Source organism: Brassica oleracea, chromosome C3, assembly GCF_000695525.1.
Source record: "Brassica oleracea var. oleracea cultivar TO1000 chromosome C3, BOL, whole genome shotgun sequence".
Lineage (NCBI taxonomy): Eukaryota > Viridiplantae > Streptophyta > Magnoliopsida > Brassicales > Brassicaceae > Brassica > Brassica oleracea.
The window spans coordinates 59,453,156-59,475,363 of NC_027750.1; the positions used below are offsets into that span (position 1 = coordinate 59,453,156).

Genomic DNA, 22,208 nt, shown 5'->3' on the forward strand with positions numbered 1-22,208 from the left:
TAATAGATAAATTAAATAAACTTTTTTGATTAATATACGTTTAAATAACTTACCAAATAATTTTTATGTTTTAAAATATAAAATTATTTTAATCATTTGTAAAAGTGATAACGTGTATATGATATCACATTGTCACTGGAAAATGATTGGAATATTTTTAGAATTACATATTTGACTGTTTTGGATTCATTTGACATATTTTTTATACTAAATATATAGTAAATGAGTGAATTTAATTAATATTATTAATTTTAGATTAATTACTTTTCTAAAATCTATGATTTATTTTATTCACTACTAATATAAACATAATAAAAACCGTTTTTATAATTATTTCTATAGTATCATATGCATTTAAATGAGTGAATTTAATTAATATTATTAAGCTTAGATTAATTAGTTTTCTAAAATCTATGATTTATTTTATTCACTACTAATAAAAACTTAATAAAAACCGTTTTTATAATGGTTTCTATAGTATCATATGTATTTATATGTATCTTATGAATTTATATAATGTAATTTAGATATTTAATTATTTCTATAAACAAGTTATGTTAATTCATTTATATTTGAGATGCTTAATTGTATGTTTGGAAACATAGATTAGATTAGGTAATTTATGAATAGTTTTCTTTTGAAAAAATTAATTAAAAAATAAAAAATGAAAAATCATAACCCAATCAAATTATAACAATTAATTGGAGAGCTTTTCTATAAGCGACACGACAGCATAAATCATTAAAGTGACTTCTCAATTAATATATAAGAGGATTTTCTTTTTATTTTCGTGGAAACTTATACAAATTCAATCCCATGTATATTAACTGAGGATCATTTAAAAAGTTGTAACCTTAAGTTTGTACTAATTAAAAAGAGACGATGCTTAGGTGTCACTTAATTATGATGTCAATTTAACTTACGTGGCAGCTTAAGAATCAATCATTAAAGTTGCTTACGACGCCCCTATTTCTCTCCCAACTTTTCGAGATCGCGTTTTTGGGTGGAGCCATTCCGACCTGCGGCGAGCTTCGTCGGACAGTCAGGCCCGCTCCCACCCACCCCATCCTTCGGCGTCTGAGCTTACTGACGAAGTAGTTGGCGTCCGGTGACGTTTCAGTGGTGCTTCTCTTCTCCTTTTTCTGATACCATTTTTCGATCCATGGCGCGGCGGATCCCTAGGAGTGCCTCAGGGGTCCTGGCGGCTCGTTGGTCGAAGGTGTTGCTCTACGGCAAATACCAAAAATCAGTCATTGGGATTTCTAGGGTTTGTATCGATCTGTCGGGAGGGGCTCGTTTGACGGCGGATCTACCACGGAGAAGGCGGTTCTCCAGGTTCGTTTACTTTCCGACGTAGTTACTTCTTGACCGGTGAGTGTAGGAGGAGGATCATGTGATTGTTCGGACCTATGAGTGGTGGAGCATCTTCGCAGTTAATGTGGAGAGATAGGGAGTCGGTGTTCTTTGCGAATCCGACGTTATGTAGCCGCATGACCCCCTCCGAGACGGCGGTGCTTTGAAGGTACTCCGGCGACAGTTCTATCGGCTGGCATGGACACCCCGTCGTAGTGATGACCCGGATAACTGAATCTCCATGCCGTCGGTGTTCATTGGAAGTCGAGGCGTAGCCTCCTTCGTGTTCTTCCCCATGTTCCAAATCTTTTTGTTTGAAATCTGTTGTTTGTTGTGTTTCATCTACTTTTATGTAACCTAGCAGTCTCTGTTTCACCTGTGAGAAAGAGAAGAAGCCGAAGGGATACTGAAGATAAAAAGTTTAGAGAAAGAAGATTTTTCTAACCCAATAAATAATTCAGACGAAAACGCGTTTGTAAACTAAATATTTATCGTGTAAGTGGAGCCCACCAAAAGAAGAGAGAGAGAGAGAGTTTGATGACGTGTCAAAAAAGACTCTTATGATTAGACGATTTTTTATCCTACGTGGACAGCCTAACTGAGGCTTATATCCCATTTTATTACTTGTTTGATTTTAGGCCATTATCAGTCTTTAATGTTTTTCCAGCATAATGTTTGTTGAATTTTGTTTTGGTCATTGGCAACAACTTTAAAATAATTGAAGATGTGGTGAACTTTTTTTGTAAAAAACTTTCGGGTATCCAAAATCCATTCAAAGGCTCAGAATAATCTCCAAATGAGCGTTGCGGTCTACACATGGACTCACACTCCGAGGTTATTTAATAAAACGGTTTACACATGTTTAAAATCTAAAGCATAACTTCATATCCGCGTGGCTACACATGTTTACTGACGTGAAATTATGTCAAACTCGGGTCACTTAACTTACCAGAATTCGCCTACCACTACACCACCCACGTGTGCTTAGATTATGCTTTTTCATTTCAAAAGGATGAGATAAAACATGTGGACGCAGCTATAATGTTGTTCATAAGATAAAACTTCGAGCTACAAATTCCATTGACTCCAACTCCACAAAAAGATGGAAACACTACAAATTTATAAATATACATATTACTTTATTTAACCAAAATAACCTTAGATATTATAAAGTTGTTATCTGTATAGCATGTACTGTATATATATTAATAAATCAAATTATTATATAAATTAAGATTTAATAATCAGTTAAATTTGTTCAGGTAGATCTCAGAGAACGAATGCTAATTATAAAATCACTTAATTAGGATATCTATACTCTTAAAATCGTTAAGTCATCATGTGTTTTAGGTCAAGTACCGGCAACTATTGTTTCCTGCACATGGCAAATTTCTCATAATTGATTACGGTTTCTTAATTAATTCTTTTTTTTTTGGGGTAAAATGTTAAATTTTCTTAATTAATTCTCATCACTTGCATTCATCATTCTAGCTTTGCAGTCTAAAGGTAAAAGGTACTTCCAATGACGTTTTCACATTCTTATTTTCCCATTCACGTTTTTTCCTTACAGAAATGGAGATTGAAGAGTAATCATGTAGAGTATAATGTTATGAGTTAAATCCTTATGTCAATTATGTCTTTTTGTTATCTTAGAGCATGATTATTGGAGGGTTTTTAGGGTGTGGTTTTTAACGGAATATAAGAACCCGTCTCTTAACTTTTAACTAAAAAAAGCTAAGAACCGGTTCTTAAATAAGAGTTTTAAGAGCCGGCTCTTAACTTTTTTAGTTAAAAGTTAAGAGACGGGTTATTATATTCCGCTAAGAATTTCACTCTAAGAATCTCCAATAATCATGTTCTTGCGTTATAGGTCAACTAAGCAGTAATTACACATCTTCTCGATCACTGATATCAAGATATATATAGCCCAGATCAAAATACATAAGATGCCTTTTAATTTCTCATGTCTCGACACATGCACGATACTCTAAAGAGGAATAATAAACTTGAAATATAGGTAGAAAATATTGCAATTATCAAACGGGAAACTCCTTTATATTCCCTGTATATTAATCCTGGAGCATTATAACATATTTTCGTAGCCACTTGTCATCATGAGAATGATTCTTAGAATTGTTAGAAAAATAAGTTGGTCTATATAAACAGATACTATGTTTTTTATTAGACTAACTATCAAATTAATTAGTAGTGTATAAAATAATATTTTTTATTTTCTTAAATAAAATTTACGGAATTACCTAATATAGTTAACATATCTTTACTAATAAAGCAGAGTTTTCTCTCTCATTGGCGCATTTTGTTGACATACGATTGATTGGGTTGCTTTGAACCAATCACTTTTCTTTTAGGTTACAGGTGAGTATGTTCTTACTAAAGCAAGAAGAAGAAGACGGGATCAAAAACTCCTTCAATATCGACTAATGAAGCCAATGCTTCTGTAGGCGAAAGGCGTGAAAATCTTCTGACATTGAAAAATTGTTTTTTTTCTGTCGATTGATTTACCTTTTGTGTATAATAAGATTTCTTCATCTTCCTTCATCTTTTTGCTGCAACATGCCTAGAAAAGGTAAAGTACCCAAAAGGATTAACAAGGCTGTTAGGGAGAGGATTATATGCGAGCATTTGAATGAGCTTTTCATCGAATTAGCTAATTCTCTTGGTATATTTTCTATTGATTTTGAATGAACAAGTTGCGAGGCTGTAGCTGGTTACATTTTGAATAAGATGGTGCTAGCTTTAGTCTTAAGTCTTAACCATGAACGTTTTTTTCTTCTCAGAACTGAATCAGCAGAACAGTGGCAGAGTTTCGGTACTGTGTGAAGCTACTCAGTTCTTGAAGGACGTGTTTGGTCAGATTGAGTCCCTTATAAATGGGCACACTTGTCTCCTCTCTGATTCTAACTACGTAAGCCACTTTCTAATAAGCTATTAGACATTACAGGCAGATGATGATGCTTCAACAGTCGTTAGTTTTATATGTTTTGTCTCAATGGTTTTATTAGTTTTTTTGCGTGTAATGGAAACTGTGTAGGTAACCACAGAGACGAATGATCTCCAAGGAAGAAACATCAGTGCTCGAGACCGAGATATCTAGACTACAATCCGAGATAGAAGCAAGAGTGAATCAGTCCAACCCAGATTTGAACACCTCTCCTGCGCCTGAGTACCATCATCACTATCAAAAACATTATTATATTTTGTTTACTTTTCTTCACAATAGATTACACAATTTTCGAGTTAAGAATACTCTGTTTCATGCATGTGTAGCTTCAATTACAGTTACTCCACACAACAATGTTAAAAGGAATCCCAACTGTTACCGTTACAAAATAAAACCCCTACAGACACTCATTAGTCATAGCTTGTACTGGAACTGGATAACCTTCTCACAACACCAAGTTAAAGATAGGACAAAAAGTATGGACTTACTAATATTGTATACTCAGAAATCTTCAACAACCTACAGACACACATTTATTTATTCCCGAAACATTGACTCTATAGCACACTAAACACTACAAGCTTTATTTACAGAGATGTGCAGCAAGATACCATTTCTGCCCGCGTCGTACTCCGCTAATAACCAGCTGAACATGACCATTCTGTCAAGTGGGGTAAGAGAAGCATCAAACAAGCATACTTATTTTGATGTTGTGTCTGAACTGATTTCCAGTTTGTGTTTAAGTTAGATTTTATGTATATTTTGACTCATTTTGTAAACTGATATGTGCTTATTTAAAACATACATGCATAATAAACAATTTTAATCAGGATGAAGAAACGAGATTTGATTTTTTCATTTGGTTGTCGTTTTTATCCTTTGTTTCTGCAAAGCTTACTTGACGAGGTTTAGTGCATGTAGTTTAGTTTACAATTTGTCTTTTAATTCCAACGACTTTTTTTTTGTTACAAGGTTAAGACTTCGGCTTCACTTCATAAATCATTACGTGAGCCTAAAAGCAATATGCAAAATATGTAAAAACAAATATGTAATATTCAATACAAAGTATAACAAGACGTTTGACAAAAAAAAAAAGCTATAAGAACCCGGAAGATTTACTTGATAAAAATAGGTTTCAGTTGAACTTAAAATTTATGATCAAAAATCTATATTATATAAAAGTAACTAAAATAGCGTTCCAAAAAAATAACATATATATATAAGTAACAATTTTTTTATATTCTTAAGCTGTCAAGATTATATAAAGGGAATATAACAAACAAATTTATTATGTCAAACTCATTTCTAAAATTTGTTTTGACAAAAAAAAGCTATAAGAACCCGAAAGATTTACTTGATAAAAATAGGTTTCAGTTAAACTTAAAATTTATGATAAAAAAATCTATTTATATAAAAGTAACTAAAATAGCGTTAAAAAAAAGTATATATATATATATATATAAGTAACAATTTTTTTTTATATTCTTAAGCTGTCAAGATTATATAAAGGGAATATAATAAACAAACTTATAATGTCAAACTCATTTCTAAAATTTGTTTCACTATTATAGCAAACCATTGCTCTCCGCAACACCACGTTTATTGTTCAGATTACTCTATTTATATTTGATGTTCTCTTTAACCAAAAAATATATATTTGATGTTCTCATACCAATGAGTATTTTAACTAAGAATGAATTGATTGAATGGAATATGCAATCTTCTATGAAGGAGGTCATGCACATGACTCAAAGAGACATGATGCTCATGATATATATAAACAAGGGAGATTGATGGTTCCATTTATTTCTCTGAATATGAACCTCCGTCTTGGACCGAAAAGATCAAAGATCAAAGCTTCATTTCACCGCTTTACAATTCAATTTCAAAGCCGGACCTGAGTCCACCAGCAGTGTAAAGATCTCTATTTCTCAAAAAATCTATATATTAGTTTTTTTTTTAAAATGAGATATTACACAATAAAACATATTTTTTTATATAATTCCACATTATATTTATTTATATCATATTTAATATGTTAAAAATTTATTATACGATTGTAAGAAATATGGTACAAACATAATTCTTATTTGATTGTAAGAAGAATTTTGAATGGGGCCGGCTCTCGGCTGAACTACATCCAAAAAATATGTAACCCCACATATCACGCTCATTACCGCCGTCAAACAACAACCGTAACCAAAACACCACCACTCAAAACACAACATAACACATCTCTCATTAGTATGGCAAAGATCACAACAATATCATAAGCCATATGACCAATAACCAAAGCAACAACCTGCGCGAAGCGCGGACAAACCACTAGTATATGATAATTAATGATTATGAATAATACATATTTGATAACAATTTTTCTAACCTCTTTTTTTTTGTTTAATTTTATACTATTAAAAAAATTAAACAATCACATTAAGCATATAATAAAAATTTTAGATTTTTTTTATATGTTATACTAGGGGTTCTCCCGCCCGTAGGGCGGGGTTAATTACTTTACATTTAATATTTTTTGTAAAATTTGGTGCAACTTGATTTGTAAAAGATCATGGTCTTCATTTTGTCACCAGCTTGTTCTATGTAACTGTTTTATTTATTTGGGAGTTTTGTAATGAACCGTGATATGAATGTCATCAACCACATCAAATCTTTAATCGCAGAGGAGTGGATGATTGGAGTAATTTCGACGGTTTCAGAAAGGCGGTGGTAGCTATTTTGGAGGGAGAGTTTCGACCATAGAGGAGAGGTCGAAAACATTTTAGCTTTTAAGCAATGGGCTATTGCCCTAATTTAAACGGACAACAATATAAACATTTGTAATGGGCCAACGAAAAAGCATAAGTTCATTTTGTTCCCTAAAATCGAAAGATTGCCGAAAGTGTTAAAAAGCAGGAGTACACGTGTCATCTTCCCCTCCTCAGTCCTTGGTGGTGTGGACACTTTAAAGGAGAGACAAAAGCCTCCTTTATTTATATAGATAGATTTAAACTTTTTAAAAACGGCTATAAATTACTAAAAATAGTAAAAGTTTCACAATGAAAATTTTGTGATTCAAAGGTTTAACTTTCTTTTGTTCAAGCAAGATACAAATGATATCGTAGGAGTGGGCGTTCAGATACACGTTCGGGTTCGTATCGGGTATTTCAGTATAAATGTATAGAACTCATTCGGGTATTTCTACATTTCGAGTCGGGTTCGGGTATGTTATGTTCAAGTTCAGATATTTTGGATTGGGTTCAGATATTTAAAATTTGAAGAAAAAATAAACAAATTATTCATTTTTAAGTTTTTTGTATTTAAAATATATTTTAACTTAACTGGTTTTCTAATTTTTAAAAGAATAAACTATTAATAGGTTAGAAAGACACAAATTAGTTGTTGTTCTGAAATTTTAGATGCAATTTTTGTTAATGCAAGAAACAAGAGCTTGATATGTATTTTAAGTGAGTAGCAAATGATTTTGTCCATAATTATATGTATATTGTCTAAGTTTGAGCAATAAGCATCATTAATATAAATATTTTGAATAGAATGAGAGAAGTAAACTAGAAATATAGGGTTAAGTATACTTATGTTTGGTTATTTTTGGATATCCATTCGTGTTCGGATATTATCCGTTCGGATTCAGATATTACCTGAACTGGTGAAGTAAGTAATTTGTTTTGTTGTTCTTGAATTAGATGATTTTTAGATCGAGCTGGTGAATATATTGTAGACATACATTTATATTTTGAGTCTGCACTTATATTATATAACAATTTGATATATTCGATTTGAACACTAACCTGTTAATATAGTTTCCCGATGATTGTTTTTCAAAATATGATTCTTAGATATGTATCTAGAGTGAAACTAATTTTTACAAATGTCTATTTTTTTTTTAAAATTGACACTTAAGTAATTCACCGAATTCATAAAAGAGGTTAAAAAAGAAACTTAACTCATATCAATGAAACAAAGACGGGAACGAAAACACAATTTTATAGAGACAGAAAATAAAATCACTTATGGAGAGTCAATGGTAAAAAAATTGAGAGCAGAAAACATAATCCCCTTTCGTCATTATACAATCAATGTTATTTATTTGGATTTGATGATTTGTGTCAGCCGCCAACTTAATTTCTTTTTGTGCATATGAAGTCTTAAAAATAATTAAAATGAGATGTAATACGTTAACTATTCAACAACGATGATATATTTAATAGACCATCATTTGTATTCGTCATTTTATAATCGATAAAAATTGTAGAGTTGTAAGATGTTAAAATTATTTAATAAATAAACATTATTATAAAAACTTATGGGCATGCGCGAGTTATCATCTAGTAAGAAAAATAAAAGAGGCATCAATATGTTTGTATTCATTAATGAAACATCCGTGATCAATGAATATAAAACAAACTACGCACCATCCATCTAAAGTATAATACTGCCATGAAAGGGTAGAATAGGATTCCCCATTGTGAGTCACGACGTATTGTAACCATTATTTTGTGATGTACTGGTGTATGGCTCTATTGGTGATATATCTTCGAAATTAAAAACCAAAAAGAATTAAGAAAAAATCGAGATAAGAAAATTAATTAAAAGAAAGCAAGGAACACAGGATTTTAGGATTTCACATATTTTTTTTTATTTTTTTCATTGATTAAAAAAAAGTATTCACACCAATTATATTCAACACCAAAAAATATATAATATTTTTTAATAACCCAAAAATTATTATAAATAATCAATATGCAACATAAACCAAACAACCCTCAATTCATCTAGATTCTCAAAATAAGTAGATTTTGAAAGTCTTCTATAAGTATCTCCAAATCTATAAGTTGACATTAGTATCATGGAGACATCCGCACTTTTTGAAGATTTATCTTTGTGAAATTTTGCTTTGGTAGTAGATTTTATGTAAGAGTGCTGACAAATAAATTATTAAAAAGCAATTTATAAAAATCAGACAAGAAGAAACTAGAGCAAAATAACTCTTTACTAGTTAGCTGAATGATCGTGGAACTTGATTAATAAATGTAATGGCCGATTAAAAAAGAGAATGTTAATTAATATTCAATATGTCGTTTTCTGTTACAAATGATATGTATAATATAAAATACATGTGACCAAAGGTTTATAGCATAATGATGTATCATAATGTCGCTGCCGTTTCATAACTTGAACCCAAATCTGATAGTTTGTAATCTTGTAGAAGACAAGAAGGTAAAACTAAAAATACAGGAAAATACATGTATACGCTATTCTATTTGACAAGAGTATATAAAATCAGAGCCGGTCCGACATTTACAGTTTTTTTGTGTGCTGTACGCTCCAAAATTTTGTGTCATTATTTATGTAATCTTTTTTTGTAGTGTCTTATATACAGCTTAAATTATCATTTAAAATTATGATATCCTAAGCGGTTCGTTCATTTGCCTATGTTCCCTACAGGACCTTGTATAGAATACAAGTGATGTTTTGGTCTATATCAATACGTACTAAAATCTTTTTTTACTTTAATGATGACATTTGAAGTCGTTTACCATTAACACTCAAGAAACTATATAGTATAAAACAGGGGGTATTTAAGATATCAAAAGCATACTATAATATTAAGAAAACACTTTGTACTCATGCCAACAGAGCCTTTATTACAAACACTCATAACAAGGATGCTTTTAATACATAGAGACAAAGACGGAACAAAGCACAATCAAACAACGTAACCCCACTAATAGATTTTTTTTCATATCTCACTTTGGACATATATTAAAATCAGACAAAAGAAACGGCCCCATTTGTAATTTCGAGGTTTTCTGGACCACATTTCTAATACAGTAACGCATCCGAAGATGCCATGAGAGGCTGGTTCATACAAAACATGTTCATATTCATCTGGTTCACGAGAAAATCATCAGGCTCTGGACCAGTCAGGGGGTTCGGACGAATCCCGTTGGTGCTCTGGAGGAACTCGATGATGCCGTTGAGAGATTCGAGCCTGTGGCTGAGTTCATCAAGCTGAGCTTTGAGAACAGAGTTCTCTGCCTCGACGGCTAAGTAGTGCTGCGTCGTGATGCTGACACTTGTCAAGATCTCGTTGTTCTGTTCTTTAAGCTGGTTAACCTGAGCCGTTAGATCGTCGAGGAGCTTCTGTTTCTTCATCCTCGATCTCCTCGCTGATTCACGGTTCGAGAGCATCCTCTTCCTCTTCCTCTGCTCCATGAGACTCTCGTCCGATCCCGACGACGACGGATCCATTTGGTAAACACACAAACAAACAAACAAACAAACAAACAAGCAAACAAACGAAAAAACCCTTCTTCTTTACGGGAACAGAGATGAAGCAGGACAGGACCCAGATCGATGACGTAATGAACAAGAAACAAAAGAAAGACTTTAAAAACTAGGGTTTTGATTACGAGTAATATAATATATAATGGAAGAATAAAGCTGAAGATTAGTTATTATGAGAAACTAAGAGACGTAGTAAAGCCAGTAAAGGAAGACAACAGAGAAAGATTGAACGAGGTGGGTCCTGCGCCTGATTGTGGAGTTTAGCATAAACCCAGAGAGGAAGATCTCACAGAGTATGATCGGAGACATGTGTCTCAGTGACCAAGAACTGCTGGTTAAGCATCAATGGTTTTGTTCTAATGTGTTTTGATAAATTAATCTCACAAAAGCTGAGATCTTTTTTTTTTTTTTTTTTTTTTTTTTTAAAGCTGAGATCTTAGAAGAACTAAACAAGGAGAAGAACAAGAAGAAGGAAGGAGAAATCTTTGAACGAGGGAGAAGAGAGAAGGGGAGGTCTGAATGGTTTAAGGTAATAGAATTTATAGAAGAAAATTCAAGAAAAGGTTTGAGGGTTTGTGCAACTTGACGAGAAGTGATACATTTTGGAATCTATTCGGGTGAAGAAGATTCTTTATTAAGCCTTTTAAAAATAGATTATTTATTTATTTTATTTTATTTTTCTTACTTCTTTTCAGTGACATTTTTTTCCCTGCCCTTTGATAAAGGTTTAGCAAAGGAGTATCTAAATAAATCGGCAAATCTCCTAGAAAATTAACTAATGGCATTTAAATCTTTTTGTATTACTCCTAAAACATATCAAATCACATCTAATAAGTAATAACACATCCGAATCTTATGTACTTTGAATAAATGTAATAGACATACAATATTATTAAACTTTATCAACTCATGTACTATGTAATTTACTCTATTAACCGATAGAGGTTTATAATAACTGGTTTAATATAGGTTAGTATACATAATTAGAGACCATGTAATTTTATAAATATGTAATAAAATCTATATCTTTTACTAACTGATATCAGTTTATAATAACCAGTTCATAATCGGTTATTATACATAATTAGATACCATATGATTTTTTAAACCGTATAAAATAACTTTTACTATGAAAATAGTTAGATATTCTATGAAGGTATAAGAGTTGGTATTTCGATCAACCAACTTAGAATGGGATTTATTCATATTGATGAAATATCAATATTGGAAAACATAAGCATTTTAGTGACAAAAAAAAGGAAAACATAAGCATTTTTAAAATATAAATATAAATAGAATATTCCAATAATATTATACCAAATATGGGTAAAATATAAATATTGTATTTAAAGATATAAAGCTTGTAGAAATGTTCGGAAATCCAATGGAAAATGTACTGAAATTGTTCTGAGTTGGGTTTGAAGCTATTGTTCTTTGAAAGGTGTTTGTTGGATTTGTAGATGTTAGACCAAAAGGGTTTGTGGGAGCCTAATAGAACACATTAGATTGACCAGCATGAAGTTTTCCATCTAAAAGTTGAACTAGAAAATAAGATACAAGCATCTAACTTAGACAAATGGATTTTGTTATGTGTACCTTTATCTTCTCGCTGGAAGTCTTCCCACTTAATCTCTTCATGACATTTATCCTTGTGGCATATATATACTGTAACTTTCTAGGGGTATCAGTGCTTGACTCTATCTCTTGTGTAGATGCATAAGGCATGAACCTACTACCGCATTGTTGATTCCCAAACGTTGAAGTCAAAGCTTGAGAATTTGCAAAAAAAAACATGTGCCAGCGTCTGAGAGAACACACTATATTGATTAACATGAAATCCACCCTTAAAAATTGAACAAGAAAATCAATATTTTGAAAAATAAGATACAAACAAATGGATTACATATTAACTTTCTCTTAGCTAAGAAATTGGTGAATGTATTTTAATGTTTGATCACTACAAAAGTCATTTTATAAATTGACAAATAAGTATTATTCTTTATGTAAAACCTGTTTTTTTTCCCCCAAAAAACTATGGTAGAACATTTTGTAATGTCTACATGGTGGACATGGTAGAACATTTTGTAATGTCTACATGATGGACATGGGACCTCTAACGGAAGAATCAAACAATTTATCTCCATTCCGAAGCTTACTAAGTGTAGAATGTTTGACTGTGTTTAACATTAATTTTGTTCTCTTATATAATAAGTTTTAATTTACATTTCTTTATTTAAACTTTATTGAATATGACTTGCTTATAATATAATTTTAAAACATATGAAAAGACATTCTTGTTAAATAATTTTTTTTTAATATGGCCTTATATTTGAAGATAAAAAACTGAAATTCATTTTTTTAAATGAAAACTTAGATAATTTAAAAAATAATTAGATTGGTAAATACAATGTTAAAATAAAGTAATTCGAAAAACCTAAAAAAACCCGAAAAAACTTTATAATTCTATTAAAGTCGGAATTTATAATATAATCTCTATATATTTTTAGGTTGGATTGGACTCAAATATTTATAGGCTATGCGAATTTTTGGTCGTGCTAACCCAATTGACATCCCTTTATATAAAGTGGTTAGACTCCAGTGCTTTAAACATTATTTCGGTATAAATGAAAGTTTTCCATATAAAGTTCGATTTTATTTGAGTTTTTAGAAAACCAAATTAAACATATTGAACTTTCAAAATTTATAAACATGTAGATACCTTAAAGACAGAAAGTTCACACAAAAATAAAATACATAGTTAAACTTGCCTAATTGAAAGAAGAAAATACTTGCCTAAGTGATGTCAAAAAGAAGAAGTTAAACTTGCCTAAATTTATTTCTTAACAGTGATTTCTTAGAAGGAAAGAAAATTAAAAAAATACAGAATCTTTTTCAAGAAGAATGCAGTTGAATACCTTTCCTCTTTTCTTTTTTGTATCAGTTAAAGTGAAATTTTAGTTGATGTAAAAGCATAACTTAGTTATTTGTTAAAATTTCTTTAGTAAATCACATATTCATGTAACGACAAAAAGAAAGGAAAATTGATAATATTCTTAGTATGTACTATATTTTTTAAAGCCCATTGAAGCCAGAATCTGTTTAGAAATCTATGAACCATTAATTTAAAAAATCAAACACCACCACCAACACTGAGTAAAATAACAAAAATATAAAATAAACAAATGAAAAGCCTGAAATAAAGATTTTAAAAAATATTAGAAACACAAAGGAATCTATGCTGAGTGAAAATGGGAAGAACATGTGTAAGTAGGCAGCGGAAGAAGAAAAAGTGAGAGGGACATGTGAGGTTGGAAGAGAAGTCTCCAGGATCAAACACAGCTGTTTATTTTCTTTTCTTTTATTCTCGAGTTTTAAGAAAAATATACGTATTATATAGTTCTTCAGATGCCTTAGTGTTTTGAAGGATGGCATGTTCCCGATATTTTATAACGTGAAACAAACTACTTTGTGTTGGAGAATAACATTAGGAGTGAAAATTACATACTTGTACAATAGTGATTTAGTATATGATAATTAGTATATATTTCCACCGTCTTAATCATAAATGAGAAACTACCTCACAAAATTAGTGAGTAGAGTTTTGTAAAGTTGTCTAACAAAAAAAAATCGGTTTTACGATCAAATCATTACCCTCACTTTACTTTAGAAAAATATCTTGGGAAACTGTGGAGGAGATCCACTGACCCAGCCCACTTCCCAAAAACGATGCATGAAATTCACCAAAATAGATTCACTCAACATGCTTTTTAGTTTACAACAGTAACATATAAATAAATTAAAATATTTATCTACACCATAAATCGAATCAGGGGAATCTTTAAAAAATCAGGGATACTTAAAAACTCTGATTAGATTTTGAAATAAGGTATCTAAAACTGAAACTTTTATCATTGGTAATGATGTAACTCCAGTTTTGACATTCGTCAAGAAAACATAAGAAATCATCTAAGGAAGTATATGTGCGTCCATTTATTAGACGTTCACGGTTCACTTGATTGAATATTTTGGTCTCAAAATACAATTATTATTTTTCACATTGGTTACTGACCATAGTAGAAGATCTTTTGGCTTTTGAAGGTAACAAATGGTCTGAAGCATTCATGTGATCCTTTGTGTGTGTGTTCTCTAACTCCTTTGTGAATTTCGTTATCTCTAACAACCAGAATCCCCAATAAATCATGTATAAAGCCTGGTGATAGCTACAAAGCTAATCTAATCGACACGTGTAGTCGTCTATCTCCTTTTAGTGTTTCACTAAAAATCAAGTTCGCTTGGCAACAAATTAACAAACTTAGATTTCAGATATCTAATTTCATATATTTATATCGACGGGTCATGGTGCTTTTTTTTTTTTTTTTTTAACTCAACATCAACTTTATATTCACCAAAGAAGGGTACAAAGCTTTTACACCACACAAGTGTTTAAAACCTCACTTACAAACAAAGAGATTTAGTAACATCTAAGATCACTACTTGGATTCTACCCTACCAAATGCAATTCTTTGTTGTAATTTTCCCTAGTGAACACAAACTCCTTCCAAGACACAGAAGAAGCCGGTTCTTAAACCACCTAATTAGACCCCACGAGACGAGAGCTTTATGCCCCTTAGATGACAAGCACTATCCAAGGACCAATATTGAACCATAGCATTGATCTCTATATGATAAGATTGGGGCACATGAACAACACTCCTCATCTTTCGATGCATTCCTAGAATAGATGTGTCACCACCGGTTTGAAAAACTCCGCTCCTAAGCCAAAAAATGGAACAGTTCCGTACTGACAGGCTGGTCGTATAAATATTACCTTGAAGCTTTCTTTGATGTAATAAAAAGTATATTGTTGGAAGAAAATATGATCCGTAGTTATCATGGAAGGTACATACAATCTTTGAGTGGGGACTACCAAAAGAGACAATGAAAGAGAGAGGACCAAAGGAAGTAATGAAGGCAAATGCAAAAAAGGGTTTTTTCAAAAAAAATGCAAAAAAGGAAAACAAAAATCAAATTTGTGTTCTATCTTTTGAAATCACATGACTAAACGGCAAACCCTACATTATTTTTTTTTGTAAATAATCAGGTGAAGGCATGGTGAGTGCCCTTCAGAATAAAGGCATGGTGAGCATCATCTCGGCTAAGCAAGGACATTGGCAAACAAGTCAGAAACAAAATCACATCAATTCAGGCCATGGGAAGTATCGTTATACGGATACCATGGCGATGTGGTTTTCTTCAAGATAAGTTTCAAGATTTTCATATATATGTATCAAGAAGATTAGGCCTTACTTAAGAGCATTCCAAACAAAGTCTCATTCATTGTACAAACGTTTTTGATTTGAAATCTATACTAATAAAGTTGACTAGAAAGGCTCCACAATGCGCACCTCAGCGAACGCTATTCCAAAATGTGACACGTGGCATTGTGTCCTCACTATTTGTTTCTGAAAAATGGATTGTCTACTTACGAAAGCTTCATGTTGCATTTGATTTATTTGTTTGGGCCTATCATTATTCCAGAATCTCGACCCGAAAGTCTTTCTTCTTCGATCATGTATGGTTGGAACAAATTAGCCAACAAAGACGGTTGGTTTACATAATGCCTTCCCCCTGAATTCAGTCGACCACTATAATAATCTCATTAACATCGTTATCATCACCACCTCCACTCTTTCGCATTCATTAGGTCACTCACACTACCATGGAAACGTCTGAAAACTACACCTATAACTATAAATACCATAGTTGGATTCACTAAAAATCACAAATCTCATCAAATCATTTCACATTCTCTCTTCTTATCAATAAAAACAAAATTCCACATTCTCTCTCTGCAGTTCAGCTATCTTCAATGGCCACATTGACCTACTTCTAACTGAATTGAAAGCCGAACGTTGTCTTAAACCAGTCGAGTTGCTATTGCTCCTGTTGGAGAGGCTTGAAATGCGAAGAAAGAAGGTGAATTCATGGGTGTCGACATGCTCTTGGTAGACGAAAGGTAAACGCAAAGAAGGTGAGATGGATGGTTGATAATTTCACGAGGCTCTCTCGTAATTCGCGGATCATGGACCATGGCAAGTATGAAGTATCACATGCAATAACATCAACCCCATAAAATTCTTTCCACAACACGCCCAGATATCACAATATAACATTCACTCTCAAAATGAGGGTACAACACACAAAAAACACAATCACATAAAATTGCTTAAAACATATTTACAATGGGGGTAAGTTTCGTGCTTCTCAACACACACTATTTCTATAACAATATTACACAACAAATAAAAAATTATAATAAAAAAATGTGCAAACAAAAAATGATAAAATATGTGACACCACTTATGTTTCAACTATGCGTGCATATAAATTAAGAACCGAAAACCGAATTGAAGCCAACAAAAAAAGACAATCCAAAACTAAACAGAAATTCACAAACAATCGAACGGTTTATATATTTTTGAAGCTGAAAAATCGAAACCGTATCATAGAACCAAATAAGAACCTAAAATAGTAGTTCTATTTAGTTATAAAAATTACCAAAAAATAAAATATTATTTATAAGCCAAATACCCGAAAATATGAAGAAAAAAATATGTGCCACCACTGAACATGTGCAACAAATAAATACAATAAAAAAATGTGCACACAAAAAATAACAAAACATACGCTATCACTATGGTTTCAACTATGCATCGGCATATTAATTAAGAAGAAAAATCTGAATCGAAGCCGACAAAAAATGAATCTGAAACTGAACAGACTTCACAAACAACCTAGCGGTTCATATATTTCTGAAACTGGAAAACTAAAACCGTGTTAGAACCGAACAGAGAACCGAATGAGTACTTAAAATATAAATTATATTTAGTTTTAAAATTACCAAAAAATAATATTACTACAATATGAAATACCCTAATATTTATTTATCCAAAATATTTAAAATTATTTAAGTTATCCGAAATAACAGAATTATCCAAATAGTTTTTGTTTCAATATTAAAATTTATCTGGATTATCCGATATTAAATTTCAAAACTGAAAAGAACTGATTTTTACGCGAATTATCCAAAATTAACCAAAAATGAAAACCGAATTGGAACCAAAAGCTTATTGGATATTAGTTGGTTCTTGCGATTGGTACCCGAACTAAACCAAAGGTCAAAATAACCAAACCAAAACTAAAGAAAGTTTCATAAATAATTCAATGGTTCATATATTTCTAGAACCGAAAAAAACAAAAAACCGAGAAAACCAAACAAGAACTGAAAATTCATGTATAGTTTCAATTGCTTGGGACCAATTCAGCTCATATCTAAAAAGACAAAAATTATACTTAATGATAAATTGTATATACAGTAGAAGTGTTAAAAAAAATAAACAACAAAATTATAAAATAACTAAACCAATAAGTATATACAAACAGAATTTATGTTTAACCAAATATACTACATCCCGCGTGAAGCGCGATACCACTAGTAATTTTATATTTTTAAAAAATCAGGTAACAATCCAAAGCTCCATCATTTCAATTCACAGATGTTAATACAAACGGTTACTATAATACATATACAATCAAACGTAGGTTATCATGTAACTCGTGGATAAAAAAACAAATACTTTATAGAGAAACTGAAAAACACACACACAAACAATGTGACAAGCAAAAAGCACAAATAGTATTCCACTTCAAATAATTGTACAAGTTAACATGAATACATTCCTCAACTGAAAAAAAAAAATCACAAACAAACTCTCTCTGATTCAGCTTCTTGTTTCATGATCTCATCTCCTTTCGTTTTGCACATTCAGAAGCCGAAAAACTGGAAAAAAGTAACACTATAATTATGAATAGAAACAATTGTTTTTTAAAAAAGCTATAGAAACAATTGTGTGAAGTTAAATGATAGATATTTATGATTTTTTTTGTCCTTACCAGCAGCTTCTTCTTTTTCTTTTTCTCAATGTATGCCAAAATCTCCTTCTGGCTCACAAGGGCCTCCTCCAAAGCCTAAACCGAAAAGAACCCAAATTCAATTATTGATTAATAGGTTAAGACTTAAGAGTCAGATTTAGTTATATTGTGGGATATTATGATTGTGTTACCTTTTTGGTCTCAGTCAATTCTTGCTCAAGCACTTGAACACGGTTAAGCGCAGCCTGAAGTTTCTCCTCCTTTTCAGAATCGACATTAGCCGGTTTCAAATCAAGGAACATGCACTTGTCTTCCAGCTCAGCCATGCGTTTCACCATCAACATATACTCAGAGCTTGAGACTGGTGCTGCAAATTGAGCTTTGTTTTGCTTAGACATAGATTCCTCATAACAAACTGAGTTTCCATATAAAGCAGCCTCAGTGAGTTTGCGTGGAACGTCTTTTGATAGTCTAACCATTGCAACAATTCCCATCACAAAGGCCATGACCCCTCCCACAAGTAACCCATCCCTTTTCTTCGGTGCCCCCTTCCTCACGTAACCCTCTAGCCCTACAGGAACTTTAATTATAGTGCGTGTAGATGAAACATTTTTTTCCTTCAAATTAAGCTAAATATGAGAGGTGGTATACCTTTAGAGACTTTAAAGCTTTCGGATTTCTGAGTCTTTACAGGCCATGCCGTATCCATAGACTTGTCAATGGTTGCAATTTGCTTCTCATATTCATCCCTTTTCTTATTGTTTCTCTCAAGACTCTGCGGTGTTAATGGAGAATCTCGGTGAAAGCTTACCCTCGAGTATTTTATCTTATTTGAAATGTATTGTTGTTCTGTAACTTACTTCCGGAACTGAAGTTGATCTTCCTTGGTCAACATGCTTGTGTTCATCTTCTGAAATTGGTGAGCATTTTGCTTCCTTGTTTATAGCCATCTGCTTCCATTTTAAAAATGTTTTTATACATATATTTTGATTGTAGAAGTGGTTTAAATCAAGGTGTAGCAGTAAAATAAAATGTTCGTTGGATTAATTTTTACGATTAGGAAAACCGCTTTTGTAGATAAGGAAATTTTCATAAAGGTAAAAGAAATATTAGTTGTTTTTTGGGTATAAATTCGGATATAAGAGGTTGTAAATTATTCATTCACACAATCAATATATAAACCGTAAATCAGGTTTTTGACTCAATCCATTCTCTAAATTCTTTTGTTATCCTCGAGTTTGAATAGTATTTGTTTACAACAATATCAGATTCAAGAACATAGTTAAACTGAATTTAATTTAGTGTCTAACTAAGGAGTATGTATGTAGATTGTTAATTACCTTGAGAACTTCAGGATCATTCCATGGACCTTTGTCCGAGCGCATGCAACCTCCTTTGTCTTCACAAGTGCAAGCGCCTCCAAAGAACTCTGGCAACTCACTTTTTTGCAAATACCAAAAATATCTAATGAACATTCAAGTTTCGATAGCGAAGCAGCACTTACTTTTAATGATTCCAGTAACGTGTGATCTTACCTAGCATCGATGACTTCAAGCAGTTTGCTATGATATTTGTTCCCAAGAACATGAATCTTTGCCGTAGTCTTGGGATCAAGAAACGACTTAACTGTGCTCCACAATAGCCGGAACCCGGAACCCGCATTGATGATAAACATTCGGTTCAACGTCTACAAAGAAATCCAAAACTCAAAAATATTAAGACCTTGATTTGTTTACGTTTGTTTTTGTTTTTACATTTAGTATTAATTTAAAATAAAAAAGGATTTACAACTTGAAAAAAATAATAAAAAATATAGGTTTCAAATTGCGAAAGCTCTTTTGTATATATGTTCACATACATATAAATTATACATTATATACCTCAGGATAATTTTCATTGTCAATCTTGCAAAGCCTTTGAAGAAGCTCTCTCGCGGACTTGCTGAAGTTTTTAAGACCCTAATCACTCGGAAAAGCATACATGTAGATTTAGACAATCAAGAAACTTACCCTTTTTTATTCAAAGACATGAAGGATAGATTTATCGAATATACATACCACGCCTTGGACATCAAGGATTGTTGTGCTCTGATCAATGTGCTTATTGGCAGCGACAGAACAAGCAGGGAACTTGATCTTGAAAGTTTTCTCGAACTCTTTAACATGATATTTCACGTAACGGTCCATCGTTGTTACTTGAAGCAACTTGTTAGCATCGATTTGACCTAACCTCTCAATGTAAACCGGCCTGCCTTCTTTGTCGACTCCATGATAGCCTTGAGGGTAATGCTTCATGACATCATCGATCTCTTCGAACTCAAAATCCTTCATTATAATTAGAAACATATATTATAGAATGTTTTTTTTTGCTAACCGATACATTATAGAACTTGTTTGTTAACCAACATGAGATGAGAGTTGGTCCAAAATGCTCCTAGATTTTAGCAAAGAGATTCACCTCAATGATTGTGTCAGCGCCAAAATCTTTTCTCCATTGAATCATGTCAGCCCACATTTGCTTAGCTTTCTCAATGTCAAACTTTCTTGCCCTCAGGAATCTGTTTGTGTTCAACATAAAAAATTTAGTATTCTGGATGAAATTTCATGTTTCTGAAATTATGACAAAAGATCAAATAAGATTGATCATGAACCACTAAATCAATTTTTAATAGAAGATTTACTAACTCATTCTTTTCATATGCTATCTGATTTAGAAGTTTGTTTGTAATATGCATCAAAGATTTTATTTTTCTTAAATTATAAGACATCTAAAGTCGTAACTGGGGGCATTTTGGACCAACTCTCATCGTGTTGATATAATCAACGAGATGAACTTAATGTTATCACCTAATAATTAGGTCTAGAATGCAATAATAGTCTTTATGATTTGGTCACGTAATTGGCTAGAAATTAAAAGAGATCAAATGGTAATAAAAAGAAGAAAAAAGTATATACCGAAGCATCATATGGAGATCATCGAGTTTGGAAGGCAAGAGCTCGTCAAGGACAAGAGCTTGACGAAAAGCATCAAGAGCTTGAAGATCTTCTGCATCGATGTCGTCCTCAATTGGTACGGACATGACTCTGCTAGTGCTTCTTCGACCCTTTTTCTTGAATGAGTTTTTGAATCTGTTCGATGCGCTTATGGCTTTCTTCTTCAGTGAACACATCTTTACGATCTTCCTCTCCTCCTCCGACATCTCTATTTCTAATATTACCACGTTCAGTTTGCATTAGTCTTAAGAAAGAATTACAGGAATTATGGCATAACATGAAATAACGACTAACCAGATTTGGTCTCAGCCATGGATAGATGAGCTTTAAAGCACTCTGTTGCACACGGCAATTGATTACCTACCAATAAAATGTTGTCAGTTTCATTGAAAAGGAAGTTTAGATCAAATTGTCTTGAGAATTGTTAAATGAATTAAAAGAGTCAAGATGAGTTATAAAAAAGGTGTTTTAGAATCCAAAAGTTGAGAAACCTAAAGAGATGAATTGAGAGAGGTTGATTTTTTACCTTATTCGACAAGAGTGTTTGAGGAGGGGTAAGGGAGGTTGTAGATAATGGAGAGGCTCATTTGAACTACTTCATAATCATAACATGCTGACAACTCTTTTGGTTCTGATTCTATCAATCTACATATTGATATGGTCCT

The 22,208-nt window shown here is 32.2% G+C and overlaps 3 protein-coding genes and 1 pseudogene across 6 annotated transcripts; 1 reads left to right on the forward strand and 3 right to left on the reverse strand.

The window, feature by feature from the left end:
• Nucleotides 1-1,162: 1,162 nt before the first annotated feature.
• LOC106331100 lies at nt 1,163-4,675 on the forward strand (annotated as a pseudogene).
• A 5,259-nt stretch (nt 4,676-9,934) lies between these two features.
• Nucleotides 9,935-10,825, reverse strand: LOC106328500 (ocs element-binding factor 1-like). Its single transcript, XM_013766954.1, has one exon. The coding sequence runs from the start codon at nt 10,580-10,582 to the stop codon at nt 10,154-10,156; it is 429 nt and encodes a 142-aa protein (XP_013622408.1). The 5' UTR covers nt 10,583-10,825; the 3' UTR covers nt 9,935-10,153.
• Nucleotides 10,043-10,949, reverse strand: LOC106328501. Its single transcript, XM_013766955.1, has one exon. It carries the CDS (start codon nt 10,925-10,927, stop codon nt 10,799-10,801), a length of 129 nt encoding a protein of 42 aa, XP_013622409.1. The 5' UTR covers nt 10,928-10,949; the 3' UTR covers nt 10,043-10,798.
• Nucleotides 10,950-18,205: 7,256 nt separating this feature from the next.
• Nucleotides 18,206-22,173, reverse strand: LOC106328796 (phosphatidylinositol/phosphatidylcholine transfer protein SFH1). Of its 4 annotated transcripts, none has more exons than XM_013767315.1 (13): nt 22,070-22,173; nt 21,838-21,903; nt 21,505-21,757; nt 21,008-21,107; nt 20,608-20,874; nt 20,431-20,508; nt 20,086-20,237; nt 19,891-19,990; nt 19,411-19,500; nt 19,202-19,325; nt 18,742-19,121; nt 18,572-18,646; nt 18,206-18,458 (listed from the first exon to the last, which is right to left on the reverse strand). In XM_013767315.1, exons 2-13 carry the CDS (start codon nt 21,854-21,856, stop codon nt 18,444-18,446), a joined length of 1,653 nt encoding a protein of 550 aa, XP_013622769.1. In that variant the 5' UTR covers nt 21,857-21,903; nt 22,070-22,173; the 3' UTR covers nt 18,206-18,443. The 4 variants fall into 4 exon arrangements, with proteins under 4 accessions (XP_013622769.1, XP_013622768.1, XP_013622766.1 ...); XM_013767314.1 differs by having other exon boundaries at nt 21,505-21,760; XM_013767312.1 differs by having other exon boundaries at nt 18,239-18,458; nt 18,742-19,130; nt 21,505-21,760.
• Between the last annotated feature and the right edge of the window lie 35 nt (nt 22,174-22,208).

Excerpts from the sequence above, each read along its gene's own strand:
- LOC106328500 (XM_013766954.1), bottom strand. The coding sequence starts at position 10,582 with ATGGATCCGTCGTCGTCGGGATCGGACGAGAGTCTCATGGAGCAGAGG.
- LOC106328501 (XM_013766955.1), bottom strand. The coding sequence starts at position 10,927 with ATGTCTCCGATCATACTCTGTGAGATCTTCCTCTCTGGGTTTATGCTA.
- LOC106328796 (XM_013767312.1), bottom strand. Across the intron at positions 20,509-20,607 it reads TCCTTGATGTCCAAGGCGTG|GGTCTTAAAAACTTCAGCAA; the intron begins GTATGTATATTC and ends CCGAGTGATTAG. Across the intron at positions 19,131-19,201 it reads AAGCTTTAAAGTCTCTAAAG|TTCCTGTAGGGCTAGAGGGT; the intron begins GTATACCACCTC and ends CTATAATTAAAG.